This window comes from Pipistrellus kuhlii, unplaced genomic scaffold (assembly GCF_014108245.1).
Source record: "Pipistrellus kuhlii isolate mPipKuh1 unplaced genomic scaffold, mPipKuh1.p scaffold_m20_p_13, whole genome shotgun sequence".
Lineage (NCBI taxonomy): Eukaryota > Metazoa > Chordata > Mammalia > Chiroptera > Vespertilionidae > Pipistrellus > Pipistrellus kuhlii.
In genome coordinates, this window is record NW_023425438.1 from 12,934,313 (window position 1) to 12,952,038 (window position 17,726).

The window sequence follows — 17,726 nt, forward strand, 5'->3', positions numbered from 1 at the left end:
GCCTGGGCGCTTCAGACTTGACTATCAGTAGTAGCATCTACCTAGCCATTTTGGGGTTGGGGTGGGGTGTGTGTGTGTGTCCCACGCAAGTGTGTGTCCCACGTGAGCCTGCATGTCCAGTAGAGGGGGGCCCAGGTATTTTAGTTCCATGAGTTACTGGCAGGCTTTGCTTGCATCGCTACTCATCCTCACCCCCCTGTGGAGTCAGGAATAATCTCCTCCTCCAGGGAGGGATCGTGACTGCAGGCGGCCGATTGGAGGAAACCCGGTAGGGCTTCAGCCCTTGCCAGTCGTTTTCTAGCAGATCTCTGATTGGCTTCCTCCCTTCCTTTCGTCACAATCACTTCCTGGTCACGCTGCGAAAGCCCTGCTGTCTGCTTCCCACGGGCGGGACTACGCATCCCGTGCGGCTGTGCGGTAGCGGAAGCGGAAGCGAGTACGGAGGTACCAGCTGGTCTCCGCAGGGGGGGTAGGGGGCTCCATGAATGGACGCGGCGGCGGCGGCGGGAGCGGCCTGAGCTGGGCGCTGGGGCCAGGGCCGGGGGCTGCCCCGGGGCCGCGCCTCCGCATGGGGGCGGCTCGCGGGCCCTGAGGAAGGGCGGGCCGAGCGCCGGGCTGGGAGGGGCGGGGCCGGCGGCCGCAGGCCAGAGGCGCGTCGGGCTGGAGCCGGTCACGATGCCCCGAAGGAAGCAAAGCCACCCGCAGCCCGTGAAATGCGAGGGGGTCAAAGGTCAGGGGTCGCAGTGGGGGGAGGAGCGGGGGTGGGGTCTGTAGAGTGGGTTCGGGTCGCGGTGGAGGGGGACTCCTGAGGGATGGTGTGGGCGATGTGGGCTCCTGGCTTCCCACCGAGGTACCGAGGGAACCCGGGAGGGTCTGCAAGTCTGGGCAGTGCGGTCCGCGAGGTCAGGCCCCCGGGCGCGGATGGTGGGCACCGGTCCTGAGAGAGAAGCTAGCAGCCTTCTCCCCTCTTCAGTGGACACCGAAGACTCCCTCGATGAAGGACCGGGGGCCCTAGTGTTGGAGAGTGATTTGCTGCTAGGCCAGGATCTGGAGTTTGAGGAGGAAGAGGAAGAGGAGGAAGGTGACGGCAACAGCGACCAGCTCATGGGCTTCGAGAGAGACTCTGAAGGTGAGTTTTGGGGACTTCCCTGGAACCCCAGAACTTCAGAAGACCGGTTAGGTTTAGTGCCCGTGAGCAAAACACCGTTTCCTGCCACGGCCAGGGCTGTTTAGGTTAGGTTTGAGCTAGATTTCTTCACTTGCCTAATTGTCCAGTCAGCTCCATCACTTTGTTGAGGTGAAGTTCTGGGGCCTGGTCCAAAGGTGGTATGAATAGGACAGTGGAGGAGTCACTGGTTAAATGTCTTTTTTATAACCCTGTCCCACTCCGCAGCCCATTCCTTACGTGAGTTTACTTGTGAGAGGTTCAGGGAAGGAACTTCAAGCTAGTACTTCATGTTTAATCTCCCTTTCACCGATAGCTTAAGCTCCTTTTGTATGAAGGTTTTAGTCTCTATCTAAAGGATCATTCCGCATTTCCTCTCCCTGTTATCTCTGCACCACCCTATCCCAGTTTGCTGCGCTGCCCTCCCAGTCCTGCCCCTGTAAAGGGTGTTTGAGTCAGTGAGGGAACCCACCTGAACCATCCTTTAGGCTTAAAGGTGGTATTACATGCATTACTTCACTTCTGTTTCCCCCCCTCTTTTTATAATCGGGTCCATGTTAAAAAGAGACCATACTAATATATAGAGCTTAGAAAAGTTTCAGGCCTCTTATTTGTATCCTAAGAACCAGTCAATTATAGTATTGATTCATTGCAGTCTGTGGTCCATTGTGGTCCTTGATCTTTTCTCATTAAGTGGAACTAGGCACTAGGCTAATCCAGACACAGCAATAGACAATTCATATTTAATTTTCGGGATAGAGAAAGGTGGGGCCAAGCACATAGGAAGACCATGAGTGAGAAAAGGTGTTTGGAGTCTAGTCCTACCTAATGTTGATGTCTCTTCTCATGTCTGTCTCACCAGGAGACTCCAGGCCTGGGCCTCCCTACGAGCTGAGTGACGACGAGTCTGGGGGTGGTCGGGCGCTAAGTGCTGAGAGTGAAGTTGAGGAGCCAGCCAGGGGTCCAGGGGAGGCCAGGGGTGAGAGGCCAGGCTCAGCCTGCCAGCTGTGTGTGGGGCCGACAGGTGAGGGGCCGTGTTGTGGGGCAGGAGGGCCGGGTGGGGGGGCCCCGATGCCCCCACGGCTACTGTACTCATGTCGCCTCTGCGCCTTCGTGTCCCACTACTCGAGCCATCTGAAGCGGCACATGCAGACACACAGCGGGGAGAAGCCGTTCCGCTGTGGCCGCTGCCCCTACGCCTCAGCCCAGCTCGTCAACCTGACACGACACACTCGCACCCACACTGGCGAGAAGCCCTACCGCTGTCCCCACTGCCCCTTTGCCTGCAGCAGCCTGGGCAACTTGAGGCGGCATCAACGCACCCATGCAGGGCCCCCCGCTCCTCCCTGCCCGACCTGTGGCTTCCGCTGCTGTGCTCCTCGTCCAGCCCGGCCTCCCAGTCCCACAGAGCAGGAGGGGGCAGTGCCCCGGCGACCTGAGGGTAAGCTGCTGGGCACCAAAGAGCCTGGGACACGGGGATTTCCCTGCGGGTACTTGGATTCACCAGGTCTCACTGTTCCCACAGATGATGCTCTGCTGCTTCCAGATTTGAGCCTCCACGTGCCGCCAGGTGGTGCCAGTTTCCTGCCGGACTGTGGACAGCTGCGGGGTGAAGGGGAGGGCCTTTGTGGGACTGGATCAGAACCACTGCCAGAGCTGCTGTTCCCGTGGACCTGCCGAAACTGTGGACAAGAGCTGGAGGAGGGCGAGGGCAGTCGGCTGGGAGCCGCCATGTGTGGGCGTTGCATGGGAGGAGAGGCTGGAGGTGCCAGTGGGGGACCTCAGGGCCCTAGTGACAAGGGCTTTGCCTGTAGCCTCTGCCCCTTTGCCACCCACTATCCCAACCATCTGGCCCGGCACATGAAGACACACAGTGGCGAAAAGCCCTTCCGCTGTGCCCGCTGTCCCTATGCCTCTGCTCACCTGGATAACCTGAAGCGACACCAGCGTGTCCACACGGGAGAGAAGCCGTACAAGTGCCCCCTCTGCCCCTATGCCTGTGGCAACCTGGCCAACCTCAAGCGTCACGGTCGCATCCACTCTGGGGACAAACCTTTTCGGTGTAGTCTTTGCAACTACAGCTGCAACCAGAGCATGAACCTCAAACGCCACATGCTGCGGCACACAGGCGAGAAACCCTTCCGCTGCGCCACCTGCGCCTACACCACCGGCCACTGGGACAACTACAAGCGCCACCAGAAGGTGCACGGGCATGGCGGCACAGGAGGGCCTGGCCTCTCTGCCTCCGAGGGCTGGGCCCCGCCGCACAGCCCCACCTCTGTTTTGAGCTCTCGGGGTCCAACGTCCTTGAGCACCGCTGGTGGCCGGGCTCTCCATACAGACTCACCCTGAACTAGGGCCTTCTCCAGGGCTGTAGGATTAGCCCTGACCCTCCCGTAATGGACCAGAAGCCACCTTCTCTTTCCTCCCCCGCTGGCCAGGGGTTCCAACAGACTAACTTAGGCACTCTATGGACCATGGGGCCTTGCCTTGACTGGTGCACTTCATGAGCTCAGTGAGGAGGGCCCTGTATTCACCTCCACTGCTCCCAGGGGCTATGGAGAAACTGGCTGGGGGACTGCCCAGCCTCCCACCTGTTTAACTTATTTCAGTACTTTATAATAAAGGAAACACTAACAAAGCCATGTCTATGCTGAATTGGCAGTGGCAAGCACAGCTCAGCCTTCCATGCTAGGATGGGGGAAGCAGGGGCAGAGAGGGAACCAGAGATAGGCAGCAATCAGGCTGTTTAATGAGGGGAAAGTGGGCTAGACCATACACAGACCTCTGCCCATCCCCTTGGCCCAGGGCCCCGAGGAGCCAGAAACTGCTGGGGGGAACTATGGTTCCTCCTCAGGCAGGTAACCATGGTCCCGTGGACTTTGTGCAAAATACTAAATGCTAATTTGGCATCGAGGGCCAGCTCTGAAAAGGGGATAATCCTTTGTGCAGCCAGCCCCAGAGGGAAGGGAAGGTTAGAGGCCCCTGGCCCAGAGGAGAAAAGGGAAAGGTAAGGAGAAGACCCCTGGGTTTGGGGGATACAGGCACAGGGCAAGTTTTTGAACATTCCTCTGGGGTAGAGGGCAGACATCCTAGCACTGGAGATCACAGATCCTCATCTCCAATGCCCTCGAAAGCGAAATTGCCATGGACATCGCTGGCACTGGCATCTGTGCTGGGACTGCCAATTCCCCGCAAGCTCACGGCACTCAGTTTGCTCTGTAACAAAGGCAGGGTGGGGTCAGAGGGCGCAAGCCTCCCTGAAATCCCCCTACAAACACCCACTTCACCAGCCCTCATGGGAAACTCACTGAGAGTTTGACCATGGACTCCCGGCTGGCATCAGGTGATTCCTGGGGAAAAGGCAGAGATGTCAGAAAAAGGCTTCTCATATCCCCAGGATGGGGGCCAGGTACTGATATTAACACTTACAAGCAGTGGTGGGGATTTCACTGCTTGCTGGCTGTCTGAGCGTCTCAGGGTGCCCCCAACCCGCCGGCGCAGCATCTGAGGATGGAGATACAAGGCACTGAGAAGGGCAGGACCACTCCCTTGGGAATCCCTAGCCCTTCCCCCTCCCTCACACATGGTTCAAAAGACAAGGTAGAGCACAGCTACTTAGCCACGTGGTCTACATTTGCTACTTACTTTTCTGATACTGCCGCCGGATTTCTTCACCATCAGCTCATCTACCATGGACTGCAAACAGATGCTCATCATGATAGCCTGAGGGTGAAAGGAGGGCTCAGCCTAGAGTTGCCATCCTGAGCCCGGTACCCCTAAGACAAGGACTCCCACTCACATGCAGTCCTGGAAGCCCTAGACTTGGGTATCTAATAGAGGCGGTGCAATGGGGTCCAGAGGCCTGAGGGTGTGCTCACACCTGGGGGCTGGTGATGGTGACCCACTGGAGCCGGTCCTTGCTCATGAGGTATTCAAAAGCCAGTTCCAGGCGCACCTCGCCCCGGCCCCGGCCCGGGCTGCTTGTGCCTCCGCTGGGCAATGGCACCTGGGAGAGAAAGGGATTAGGCCAAGTTCATTCTGACCAATCTGCCATGCTCTCTTCTGAAGCTGAAGGCTTGTCAGACCTCCGCCCCGAAAGGCTTCTCCCTTCCACCCCAACTCACAGAGGAGGTGACCCGCCAGCACCGCATGCGGGTGACCCGGAAGGAGCCTTCGCGGAGCTGCTGGCCGGGCAGGCGGAGCTGGAGGCTGAGCTCGCTGTTGCCTGCGCTCACCACTACCGGACAGTCCTTCTCTGGGAAGTCAGCCACACAGGCATCGAAGCGCAAGTAGCCATAGTGCCGCAGTGTCTGAGCCAGCCGCAGGAACTGAAACCCAGTCACCGCGCGGGGTTGGTCAGGAGGGGAAGCAGGGCAGCTCACAGGAAGCAACCCCTTGAAGGGAGACAGGCAGAGCTCACCTCCTTCTTGGAGACCTTCTCTTGCAGTGATTTGAGTTGCCGGTGCTGCTCCTTGGTCACCAGGATCCACCCACGCTCAATGTCTGATACTGTCTACAGTGAAGACAGGGCTCTGAGTCAGAGGTACAGGAAGTGTCTACTTCTACCCAGCCTGACCCCTAACCCCACATTTGAAGAACCTCTTTGGAGTGAGCCCTTGACCATAATCAGATGTTGGGTCAGGTACCCTGCTAATATTCTAGGAACTTCTCCCATGGAGAAAAGTCATGAAAGGAGTTTTCCTGGCCGAGGGAAGACCAGAGTTGTTTTCAGAGGAAGGGTTCTGAAGCACCTCCAGGCTTACCTGAGCATAAAGCAGGTTTAGGCCAACCCGGTTCTCCATCACATCATCATCATACGCAGAGTCCCAGTAACTGTGAAGCCAAGGGGTGGAAAGGGGTAATGGTAATGGGACTGCGCTGGGGTAAGGCAAGAGGTTGAATGGAAAATAGGGGCAAAACAGGAACAATCTAGAACTATCAGGCTAATGGTGGCACGATGGGAGGGAAGCTTGGTACAAACACCCAGTGCTACCCCCTCGACCAGAGTATTCTGTCTCAATACATGGCCCAAAATTTCAATCTAGCACTTCCCCATTCTCCAAGCCCAGCCCTGACCTCTTTCTTAGCACAATCTTATACTCTTGACTCCGAAGACTGGTAACTGACACATAAGGCAGCTCGAACTCTTGCAACTTCCGTACAACTACAGGTTAAAAATAAAAAAGGAAAATGTCATGAGACTCAAGGGGAAGGGAATCAAGAGGGAAGCCCTGAGGAAATGCCAGGGGGGAGATGGAGGCAAATTCACTACTGGAAGCTCAGGGTAGCAGTAAAGTACAGAGAAACTCACAAGAAAAGGCTCCATCCTCTTTTTCTCGAACTAGAAAGAGACTAAAGTATCCAATCAAGTCATCTGGAAGATCCAGCTTTGCAGCCACAGCCTGGGGGTAAAGGAGGAAGTACAGCTCATCATACTGGCTGGTTCCAATCAACCCCCAAACCAGGGATCTGGGGTGCAGGGGTACTGCAGAACTAGTGCCTCACCTCCAGGACATCTTCAGTCTGATCTGAAGTGAGCACATTAACCAGAACTTTCTGCCCGTTGCTGAGCAGCACTTCCAAGGAGACCTCTTCTGTGGGGACCTGCTGAGTCTCCTGGGAATGGAAGCCACCACTTGGTTAACCCCTGCCCTACTCCCTATGTCTAGGTTCCGCTGGTGTCTTTATTCTCAGCTGCTTAATTACATGTTTCCCTGATTTCATTGGTACAGCAGAAGCCCCATTCCATTAAAAAAAAAAAAAAAAAAAAAATGGCGCTAGGATGACTCCTCCGTAGCCACTTCATTAAAGTGATGTGGCCCTACAGGTAGGCCCTTCCCTTAAATCTTGACCCCACTCCCAAGCCTCACCTGTTGTGCTCGACGCAGGAAACTATTGAAGGTCTCACTGCTCCCAAGCAGTGGGTCTTGCCGGACTGCAGGGGCAAGAAAATGATGTTCCAGTAACTTAAAGACTCTTCCTTAGCTCCTCCCAGTTATCTTGGTAAGTAACCCCTTTCCCCCACCCCAATCTCATTTCCTGAGCTGAAGGTGGCCTGTCACACTGGCCTCCTCTCACTCACTGTTTGCATAAATTCTTTACCTGCTCCACCCTTCACTGCCATCTAGTTGATCAGTCTATGGACTAGGGAAATAACGATGATGTCCATTGAAAGCACATCAGATTTGAATTAAGTTCTCCCCACCGATCTAAACTGCTTTAAGACTATTCAGTGTCATATGAATATTTCTCAGAGATGGTAGTGCTGGGTTGCTTTGCTAATATTTATAGCATCGTTGCATGCTACTTACTCTTGCTAATGAAGTACAGATCACACAAGAAGCTTTCCACATCTCGAATTTAGGACCTTCTGCAGAGCCAGCTAACAGGTCTCTCCCCATAGTCCTCAACACAGCCAGCCCGAAGTTCCCTCCAACCACTCACCAGCTTGCATGTACTTCTCTAACTGCTCTCGCCTCTGTTCTACCTCAGCAGGTGTCAAAGAGAAGAGCTTCTTTGGGGGAAATGCAGGAAGTACATTGGCCCCATACTCCTTCCGAAGCTATTTAGAGAAAGATACAACCCTTCAAATACATAGCAAACAAGAACAGACAATCCACACTCAATGTTGTTTTGGGCTCCCTTTCCCTTCCCTCAGTCCCTGGTCATCCACGAAGCAATTCCTTTGGCGGAAGTAGCACTCAAATAAAGCCGCCCCTCTGTCCTAGACATAAGTTCTTTCCTATCTGTGTACAAGTCAGCCCCTTTGCAATGTGGGGAGGGTTTGTATGGGACCCAGGGAGCCCCTTGATTATGTAGAGCAAGACTGTGTTCATTGGGTCCTCACAGGGGGCAAAGGAAAATTTCCTTTAAAAGGAAAATGTATTGTGGGACTTATAGAGGCTTCACAGAGCAACAAGTCCATTTTTCAGTTATAGAAACTGAGGCCCAAAGAAATTAGGTAACTTGCTCAGGGTTGCACAACTAGTTATCAGTAGAATCAGGACTCTGTTAAATACATAGTTCTCAATCTGGTGAGAATAGCAAAGAAACATTGCATCACAGATACATAAAGATAACCGGAACAGTTACACTGGGATGAGCTACAGAACACAGAAGGAAACTGGTTAATGGTTTGTACAAGCAGGGAAAAGAATCTCAAGTTGCAGCTCAGATGACAGAAAAGAATGTGCTTTGGCAGCTGAAAGGGGGGTGGGCGGGAGGTACTTTTTCAAGCACAGGCAAAGCCTGGAGCAAGCCGGGGGCAGAGAAGCAGGAAGGAGAAGTGAGAATACGGAGTAACAGAGGGCAGACATTCAGCTTCCTAGGGAGTTCCCCGGAAACGTCAAACGATAAGATAAAGTCACAGGTCCACCCCTTAGCAGTGACTCCAGAGGAGCTACAGCCTACAGGAAAGCGGCGAGGGGAGACAAGGAGACGTGGATGACCAGAGGAGGGCCTGAAGCTGCCTCAAGGCAAGGGTGCTCGTCCCACCTGCTCGTGCAGCCCCAGGAGTTGGCTGTAGCGCACCCGACAGTGCAGGACTCCATTCACGTGAATGTTATAGGCCTGAGGACACAAAAGCAGGCAAGCATTTTAGGGTCGCGGTACGGGGAGACCCCCTTGAATAACCCCGGTCGGAAGTTGCCTGGCACAGCTCCACTTAAGTAACGCGCCAAGACCTTCCGAGGGTTTGTCAGTCTGCTTTCCCCAGGTCCAGGTCCCAAAGCAGAAGGGCCCGTCCTGGGGAACTGGGCGCTCGCGTCGCAGTCTCTATCCCCAGGAGGCCAGGGACGCCCACCACTGCGGCCGCGGCCCAACCGAGGACCTACAGGAGCTGGGGCGACCTGTGGACGAATCTGGGATGTGACAAACTCCCAGCAAGGACGTCGGGAGTCGGCGGCCTGGGAACAGACCCGAAGGCGGCAGCAAGGCCTCGGAGGCCGCTGAGAAAGGGCTCCGGCCCGTTATCCCCGCCCCTGCCCGGCCGGCTCCAGCCGCTCCTCACCACGTAGGCGGAGCCGCCGCTGTCCCCGCTGCGGGACTCGGTTTCAGGAATGGAAAAGTGCATGTTCCCTGCGGCAGGGCCCCGGCCAGGCACCCGACTGGGAGAACGCGGCAGCTTTGCACGCTCGCCTCCGCTGCTCAGCACGTCCCCGCAGCCTCACTCGCCATTTTGGGGGCGGGGGTCTGCGATCGGATGCGGGAAGGGCGGTGGGACGTCCGCTCGTGGGCGCGGCGCGCGGGCATGCTGGGAATTGTAGTCTAAAGGGCGGGGAGCGGGCATGCTGGGAATTGTAGTCTTAAAGGGTGGGAAGAGACTGCCGGAACCGGAAGTTGCCAATGGAGATGACTCTCATCGCCACCCGTAGTCCGCGGCGCGCCGGTGCATGCCGGGAATCGTAGTCGGCGGGAGCTGAGGGCCGCGGGTGCCAGCCGGGAGGCGCTGGAGTCCCTGTGACCGTGGGGCGGAGCCTAGGATCCAGGGAGATGGCTGCCGCGGCTGTGGCGGTGCGCAAGGGTGAGTGAAGGACCGGCCGCGGGTGTGCCAGCCGACGGACTCCGGACACTCCCGCTGGGCCTTGAGGCGCTTGGGGCGCTGTCACTCGGTGCCGGCAACGCTGGTCCGCCTTGCCTCCGGCGCCGTCCGGAGCCGCGGACCGCCGGTGCCAGGGAGAAGCGTGGGTGCCCCTCTTTTCCTTCCCCCGCCTACCCTTTGATCCTGCCTCGCACTGCGTCCCCACGCGAGCCCTTGGCTGGCCTCCCGCGTGCCGGCGGCGCCGTGGACATGCCGACCCGCCGGCCAGCTGCGCTCCGTACCGGTCCCCTCAAACCCTCCCAGAGCCTCTCGGGCTCACTGTGTGCCCTGTTTTCTGATGCAGACTCGGCGTCTGGGATGAAGGCGGAGCTTTCTCCTCGGCCTGGGGTAAGTGAGGGAGCCCTCCCTAGCCGCCTGTCCAGCGCTGCTCTGGAGGCTGTATCTGCTTCATCCCGCCCCAACTTCCACCCGTGTTTCACTTGACTTCTCCGTACAGCCAGGAGATGTTAGAGTCTCTATCCCCCCAACCGGATGTGACTTGGTTCCGTGCGGGGCTAGAGTTAGGGAGGTCTGGAGACTGCCTTCTGGGTATCTTGTGAGCGCCCCGCAGTGTTGATTTCCCTTTGGACGTGATGGGCAAGAGCAGTGTTGTCTGTGTCTCAGGCAGCAGGGAGGGAGCTGACCCAAGAAGAGAAACTGCAGCTTCGGAAGGAAAAGAAACAGCAGAAGAAGAAACGGAAGGAGGAAAAGGGGGCAGAACCAGAAACTGGTTCTGCTGTATCTGCAACCCAGTGTCAAGGTGTGGGGGCTTTTTCCACGGGGCTGGGTGTGGGGCTGGGAGAGGGATGCCTGGCAGAGGAGTGTGTGTGTGTGTGGGGGGGCCGGGCAGGACAGACTGGGTTTGAGCCAACGAGGAAGGAAGAAGTTTAGACAGACAGGGAGAGCATATCTATGCTTTCTTACTTTGGGTAATAAAGTAAGAAAGCATAGGTATTACCAGCCTGGGGGTTGGGCATTTCTTCTCTCTCGTTAGGAGGCCCAGCCAAGGAGCTGCCAGCACCTGGCAGTCAGTTGGGTACTGCTGGAGAGAAAGTGCCAGCTGGTCGGAGTAAAGCGGAGCTTCGTGCGGAGCGGCGAGCCAAGCAGGAGGCTGAGCGGGCCCTGAAACAGGCCAGGAAAGGTGAACAAGGAGGGCCGCCGCCTCAGTCCTGCCCCAGTACAGCCGCCGAAAGCCCCTCAGGTACCTTCCTTTCGTCGTAAGACCTCTGTTGGACTCTAATTCTTGTGTCAGCACAGGCGTCTCCATAGTAAAAAGGCTCTAGTTTCCTATTTTTTTAAAAATATTTTTTTATTGATTTTTTTACAGAGAGGAAGGGAGAGGGATAGGAAGTTAGAAACACCGATCAGCTGCCTCTTGCACGCCCCCCACTGGGGATGTGCCGGCAAACGGGATACATGCCCTTGACTGGAATCGAACCTGAGACCTTTCAGTCCACAGGCCGACTCTCTATCCACCGAGCCAAACCGGTTTCGCCTAGTCTCCTATTCTTTGCCTAAGTTCTCAGAGTTCAAAATTCTCCCCTCAACCTCATCTTACCCTGATTTCTTCTATTTTTTTACCCCTCCTATCCAGTTTTTTTGGATGTCTCTAAAAAAAAAAAAAAAAAAAAAAAAAAACAAAAAAACCCCCCAAAAAACAATAAAGAAAAAAGAAAAATTTTCAACGTCATCTACAGAACGTTAAAAACACGATCGTTGTTTTTTAGGAGTGAAACATCTCCCTGAGCACACCCAGGCTGATGACCCCACACTCCTGAGGAGGCTTGTTAAAAAACCAGAGCGACAGCAGGTAGGAAGTGGTGTGTGGCTGGGAAGAGCCCAGGGAGATGGGACGGAGGGAGGAAAGGTGCTTGGGACAAAATGAGACCCTGGAGGATGGGTACTTGGGACAGAGTAGTTTCACTGTTTACTTCCTTTCTAGCTTCATCACCTAAGCTTTAAACCCTTAAGCCATTGGTTTTATTCCCTTATTTTACCAAGGTTCCTACACGAAAAGATTATGGATCCAAAGTCAGCCTCTTCTCCCACCTACCCCAGTACAGCAGACAGAACTCTCTGACCCAGAGTATGAGGTAGGATCTTCCACCACGTCTAAGGGGTTTCAGTGTTACGTATTGAAAGGAACTGGACATTTGAGACTGGGTCTGTGGGCAGAAGCATGCACACAAGGCAGAGCTGTAGTGGAAATGGGGGTGTGTGTGCTAGTGAAGGAAGTTCCTTTTCGTTAGGGGCAGGTGGGCAGTAAGTGCTCAAGCTCCCTTGCACAGTGTGTGACACCGCCATCCCATCAGCATCCCATCCTCTGTGATCCACCCAGCCATGGTGCGCCTCGGCCTGCAGTATTCCCAGGGCCTGGTCAGTGGCTCCAATGCCCGGTGCATTGCCCTGCTTCGTGCCTTGCAGCAGGTATGCCGTCCTGTCCCAGCCCCAGCTTCCCCTATCCGCCTTCCAGAGACCTTTATTAGGGGGTATTTTGTTGATCAGCTTGTGTACACTACAGGTGATTCAGGATTACACAACACCACCAAATGAAGAGCTCTCAAGGGATCTAGTCAATAAACTAAAGCCCTATTTCAGGTAAGGGCAACCACTACAAGCCCACTCCCAGCTCACCTAGTCCTTTTCTTGTACCCTTTCTCTTGCTCTTCTATGTCTTTTTCATCTTTCTGTTCTCTGTCTTCTTCTTAATTTATTTTTTAAACGTGGCAGCTTTGTGAATTGTGAAGAGTCGCACAAATACAAGGTGTTCTCGTTTTAGCTTCCTGAATCAGTGCCGCCCCCTGTCGGCAAGTATGTACAACGCCATCAAGTTCCTTAACAAGGAGATCACGGGTGTGAGCAGCTCCAAGCGGGAAGAGGAGGTGATGAGTATGAGAAATGAGCAAGGCATGCACCTGGGTGGAGCTGAGAAAAGTATTCAGGACTCTTAGGAGGGACAGCGTGGCCATTCTGCCCGGGTCAGGGGTGGAGGAAGTGGTTGGGCTGTTTGAATTGTGCCATCTTTGGGTCCCCTTCAGGCAACCTCGTCCTCCTTGAGCCCATCATTATATACACGTTCAAGCACCTGGCATGGTCATCAGGAAGAAATGTGTTCATTTCTTGTTCCCTAAGCATCTCACTCCGTTTAGGCCAAGTCAGAACTTCGAGCAGCACTTGATCGGTATGTGCAAGAGAAGATTGTGCTTGCAGCTCGGGCAATCTCACGCTCTGCTTATAAGAAGATCAGTGATGGCGATGTGATCCTGGTGTATGGATGGTATGGTTCAGTCGCTATGACTGAGAAAATTGGAGAGGGGGTGGGGGGCAGAGGAAGGGTGCTGCCCTTCAGAACGAGCTGGCCATCAGCCAGTGACATTATAACTACATCATCCTGTCCATTCACCCCAGCTCATCTCTGGTGTCACGGATTCTTCAGGAGGCTTGGATGGAGGGCCGGCGATTTCGGGTAGTAGTGGTGGACAGCCGGCCACGGCTGGAGGGAAAGCACATGCTACGCGCTCTGATCCGTGCTGGAGTCCCTGCCTCCTACGTGCTGATTCCTGCGGCCTCCTATGTGCTCCCAGAGGTGAGGGCAGAGAAAAGGGACCCCAAAGTTGGAGTAAACCCTTTTGGGATCCCACCTTCCAAGGGTTACAATTATTTAGAAATATTAGAATTGGATAGCTCTGCTTATATTTAATAAGGAAGACACTAGAGTGTGCTGTAACAGTCTAGTTACTGAAGAACATTATATTAAACTAGCAACCACCAAGAGGGAACAGGACAAAAAGTAACTTCAGAGTCTCATTTTCTGTGGCAGGTGCAATGGGTCATTGGTCAGGTATTTTCCAAGAGCCCTCATTAAGGTTTGTTAGTCATTGTCTTAATATTGCTGTCCTGGGCAGGAGTGGGGGACCTGATACTGCATTGATTACACGTGACATTCTCACCTCTCTCCCCCCCTCCAAAATAGGTTTCTAAGGTGCTATTGGGAGCTCATGCACTCCTGGCCAATGGGTCCGTGATGTCTCGGGTGGGGACAGCACAGCTGGCTCTGGTGGCACGAGCCCATAATGTGCCAGTGCTGGTCTGCTGTGAGACGTACAAGTTTTGTGAGCGTGTGCAGACTGATGCCTTTGTCTCCAATGAGCTAGGTAAGGAGGCTCAGGAGGGTAGAAAACAAGGTTCCAGGGACTGAAATTTGGGAGAGGGGAGGTTGAACTGCAACGTGTTTTCTAAAAGGACATAAACGGGTACACCTCCGTTGCAGATGACCCTGACGACCTGCTGTGTGAGCGAGGAGAACATGTGGCACTAGCTAACTGGCAGGACCACAAGTCGCTGCGGTTATTGAACCTGGTCTATGATGTGACTCCCCCAGAGCTCGTGGACCTGGTGATCACAGAGCTGGGGATGATCCCCTGCAGTTCTGTACCTGTTGTCCTACGAGTCAAGAGTAGTGACCAGTGAGTGGAGGAACACCCGGTCAATAAAGGACATATCTCTTCACCCAGCAACTCTGCTGCCTTTGTCTCTTTTTAGCATCACCACCACTAGGTTAGGAGTCCAGACTCCCCAAATCCTCTTGGCACTTGCTACCAATCTCAGACTTTTACAGAGACCCTTTCAGGCGATTGGCTCCATGCCAGTGTTTTGAGGCCAAGGTGAAGGTCAGTATGGAGACTAAACACTATTCCAAGTCTTCAGTCTTTTATCAAGCATCTGAGTGCCAGATACTGAGTTAAATATGAGGACTGTAAGGACAAATAAGAGTCCTAACTTTAGAAGTATGAATTAATATTATATTTAAATTAATAGTTTAATATGTAATTAAGTAATTACATATTAATAAGTAATATCAGTATTGACTATTTACTGTGTGTCAGAAATGGTTCTAATTCTTTCTTATCCATTTGTGCAGCTTTATCAAACTCTGTGAAGAGATTTTAGAGATGAGCAAATAGGCACAGAGAGGTTATTTGCCAAGGCAACACAGCTAAGGCACAGAGAAGTTAAGTTACTTTCCCAGGATAACACAGAACTAAACCAGCATGTGATCTCAGGCACTTTGAATTCAGAGATTGTGTCTTTAACTTTAAAAAAAAATTTTTTTTTATTGATTTTTTACAGAGAGGAAGGGAGAGTTGGAAACATCGATGAGAGAGAAACATCAATCAACTACCTCCTGCCCACCCCCTACTGGGGATGAGTCCGCAACCAAGATACATACCCTTGACTGGAATCGAACCTGGGACCCTTGAGTCCGCAGGCTGACGCTCTATCCACTGAGCCAAACCAGTTAAGGCTGTGTCTTTAACTTTTATCAAGGAACATTCATCATGGTTATCTTAAAATAGCTTTGTACAGTTGATTCATTTGAATCAGGGTCCAAACAAATCCATACATTAAATTTGATTGTTGTCTTAATTTTCTTGTAACTTGAAGCAGTCTTCCCCACCCCTTATTTTCTCTCTCTCTTTTTTTTTTTTTAATATATTTTATTGATTTTGTACAGAGAGGAAGGGAGAGAGATAGTTAGAAACATCGATGAGAGAGAGTCATCGATCAGCTGCCTCTTGCACACCCCCTACTGGGGATATGCCCGCAACCAAGGTACATGCCCTTGACCTGAATCGAACCCCCGGGTCCCTTCAGTCCCCAAGCCGACGCTCTATCCATTGAGCCAAACCGGTCTCGGCTTATTTTCTCTTTACATTGACTTGTTCCAGAAACCAGATTGACTGTTTTCATACTGCCTCACATCATGAGGCAAATAAAAATGGTTGCTTGTTCCATTTTCAGTGATGAGTGGGTCCAGGCATTTTGAAATTTCCCATCCACTATGACTGTTGCTCAAATTATGTTATCAGGGAATGCAAAATGGTGATTCCACCTTCCCCCTCAATTCTATCATTCTTTCCACATAACTAGCTGATAATCCTATATAATAAAGAGGTAATATGCAAATTGACCCTCACAAGATGGCTGCCTGTGACGAGGCTAGTAGGGGGGTTACTGAGGGATGACCAAACAACCGAACAGCAGGCTGTATGGGGCGACTGGGCCAGTGAGTGGGAGCAGGCAGAGGTGACCGGGCCAGGAGGGGTGCAGTTGAGGGAAACCAGGCTGGCAGAGGGATAGTTGGGGGCAATTGGGCTGGTGGGGGAGGGCAGTGAGGGGTGACTAGGCCGGGGGAAAGGGGACAGGCAGTTAGGGGTGACCAGACAGGCAGGTGAGTGATTAGGAGCCAGCAGTCCAGTATTGTGAGAGGGATGTCCTACTGCCAGTTTAAGCCTGAACTCAATCCTGGGGATTGGGCCTAAACCGGCAGTCAGACATCCCCCAAGGCAGGGGTCCTCAAACTTTTTAAAGTGGGGGCCAGATCATGGTCCCTCAGAGAGCTGGAGGGCCGGACTATATGAACTACTAATTCCTACTGTAACACCTCGGCTGCGCTCACTGCCCAAAAAACCTGGCGGGCCGGATCAGACTCCTCTGCGGGCCGCATGTGGCCCGCAGGCCGTAGTTTGAAGACGCCTGCCCCAAGGGGTCCCAGATTGGAGAAGGGTGCAGGCTGGGCTGAGAGGACTCCCCCTCTCCCATGAATGAATTTCATGCACCTGGCCTCTAGTATTCTATAAAAAACTCCCTCTTTTAAAAAAAAATATACTTAAAAAAATTTTTTTTTATTTCAGGGAAGAGAGAGAAACATCAATGATGAGAATCATTGATTGGCTGTCCCCCTGCATGCTCCACATGCACCTGGGCATATGCCTCCTTATATGTCGACACTCAACCACTGAACCACGTGTGAGAAATCTCTCTTAATTTTGATGATTGAGTAGTATGCTCAATATCAAAACAATGAATTCATAACAATCTTTTAAAAAGAGATAAAAAGTAAAAAAATCAAGTCATTATATACCACTGTAAGTATCTAGTGATCAGTCCCTGAAAACTGGCAAATAAGAAGTTAAAGCATTTTTACTGCCTTTCCAATATTCCAATATAATTCAGAATAATAGCTCATGAGAAAAGAAAAACGCTGATTAACAAGAAACTGCCCGTGTGGATGTGGTCTGGGAGGCTGGAGGCATAGGTGGGAGTCTTCATTTTATACCTTTGCTTTCTATATTGAATTTTGAACCATGTGACTGTCTTATTACTAAAATAAGTACAATTATTAACATAAAAGGACGTTGCAATTGTTCAAGTCAAAGATAGCCTACTCTGAGGCAACAGGAATGAAGAGAAGACAGATCTGTACATTTCAGAAGCACTTAAGATCTGATGTACTGGGGAACCACACCTCAAATGCACCAACTTTGTGCCCTCATAAAGGAGTTGGTCCTAAGCCATAGAGGTGGTGGGAGGATGGGAGACTCGTTATTCCAGTTTATAAAAATCTTAGCTAGTTGACCTATGTATGAACCAGGAGAACATGATTCCCAGTCAGGGCTCATGACGAGGTTGTGATCTTAATCCCCAAGTCAGCAGGAGGCAGCTGATTAATAATATTCCCATCATTGATGCTTCTCCCCCTCCCTGTCTCTGAAATCAATAAAAATGTATTTTAAAAAATCTTAGCTGAAACCGGTTTGGTTCAGTGGACTGAAAGGTCCCTGGTTCGATTCCTGTCAAGGGCATGTACCTTGGTTTCGGGCATGTCCCCAGTGGGGGGTGTGCAAGAGGCAGCTGATCGATGTTTCTCTCTCATCGATGTTTCTAAGTCTCTATCCCTCTCTCTTCCTCTCTGTGAAAAATCAATAAAATATATTTTTTAAAAAATCTTAGCTAGTTCCACCCAAGCTTTCCTTAAAATGTTTTCTGTAAGCAAGGTTTCAATAGGTGAGATTTGTTAATAAATAAAACATTTAAACCTGTAAATAATTCTTGTGAGTTTGAGCCAAGCTCTCGACAATTGCAGGAAAGCAGGATCTCAACGTATTGAGATAGTGCTCCAGAGAAAGGCCATCTTTC

At 52.5% G+C, this 17,726-nt stretch overlaps 3 protein-coding genes across 13 annotated transcripts; 2 read left to right on the plus strand and 1 right to left on the minus strand.

Annotated features, from left to right (window-relative positions):
• The first annotated feature begins 310 nt into the window (after positions 1-310).
• Positions 311-6,332, plus strand: ZNF513 (zinc finger protein 513). 4 transcript variants are annotated; one of them, XM_045580588.1, is made up of 4 exons: positions 311-444; positions 974-1,129; positions 2,028-2,606; positions 2,691-6,332. In XM_045580588.1, exons 2-4 carry the CDS (start codon positions 1,105-1,107, stop codon positions 3,515-3,517), a joined length of 1,431 nt encoding a protein of 476 aa, XP_045436544.1. In that variant the 5' UTR covers positions 311-444; positions 974-1,104; the 3' UTR covers positions 3,518-6,332. The 4 variants fall into 4 exon arrangements, with proteins under 4 accessions (XP_045436544.1, XP_045436541.1, XP_036290829.1 ...); XM_045580585.1 differs by lacking the exon at positions 311-444 and adding an exon at positions 505-730; XM_036434936.2 differs by lacking the exon at positions 311-444 and adding an exon at positions 506-730 and having other exon boundaries at positions 2,028-2,602; positions 2,690-6,332.
• On the minus strand, positions 3,896-9,437 carry SNX17 (sorting nexin 17). The gene is made up of 15 exons (XM_036434938.1): positions 9,177-9,437; positions 8,663-8,737; positions 7,613-7,730; positions 7,039-7,103; positions 6,674-6,784; positions 6,480-6,570; positions 6,245-6,332; positions 5,932-6,001; positions 5,589-5,681; positions 5,293-5,496; positions 5,049-5,174; positions 4,814-4,891; positions 4,598-4,672; positions 4,477-4,518; positions 3,896-4,384 (listed from the first exon to the last, which is right to left on the minus strand). Exons 1-15 carry the CDS (start codon positions 9,237-9,239, stop codon positions 4,271-4,273), a joined length of 1,413 nt encoding a protein of 470 aa, XP_036290831.1. The 5' UTR covers positions 9,240-9,437; the 3' UTR covers positions 3,896-4,270.
• A 75-nt stretch (positions 9,438-9,512) lies between these two features.
• Positions 9,513-14,263, plus strand: EIF2B4 (eukaryotic translation initiation factor 2B subunit delta). 8 transcript variants are annotated; one of them, XM_045580583.1, is made up of 13 exons: positions 9,513-9,689; positions 10,051-10,094; positions 10,371-10,506; positions 10,741-10,947; positions 11,474-11,556; positions 11,748-11,839; positions 12,059-12,173; positions 12,268-12,344; positions 12,526-12,628; positions 12,896-13,023; positions 13,155-13,332; positions 13,720-13,900; positions 14,017-14,263. In XM_045580583.1, the coding sequence occupies exons 1-13, from the start codon at positions 9,659-9,661 to the stop codon at positions 14,214-14,216; spliced, it is 1,575 nt and encodes a 524-aa protein (XP_045436539.1). In that variant the 5' UTR covers positions 9,513-9,658; the 3' UTR covers positions 14,217-14,263. The 8 variants fall into 8 exon arrangements, with proteins under 8 accessions (XP_045436539.1, XP_036290823.1, XP_045436540.1 ...); XM_036434930.2 differs by having other exon boundaries at positions 10,744-10,947; XM_045580584.1 differs by lacking the exon at positions 9,513-9,689 and having other exon boundaries at positions 9,705-10,094; positions 13,989-14,129.
• Positions 14,264-17,726: the final 3,463 nt, after the last annotated feature.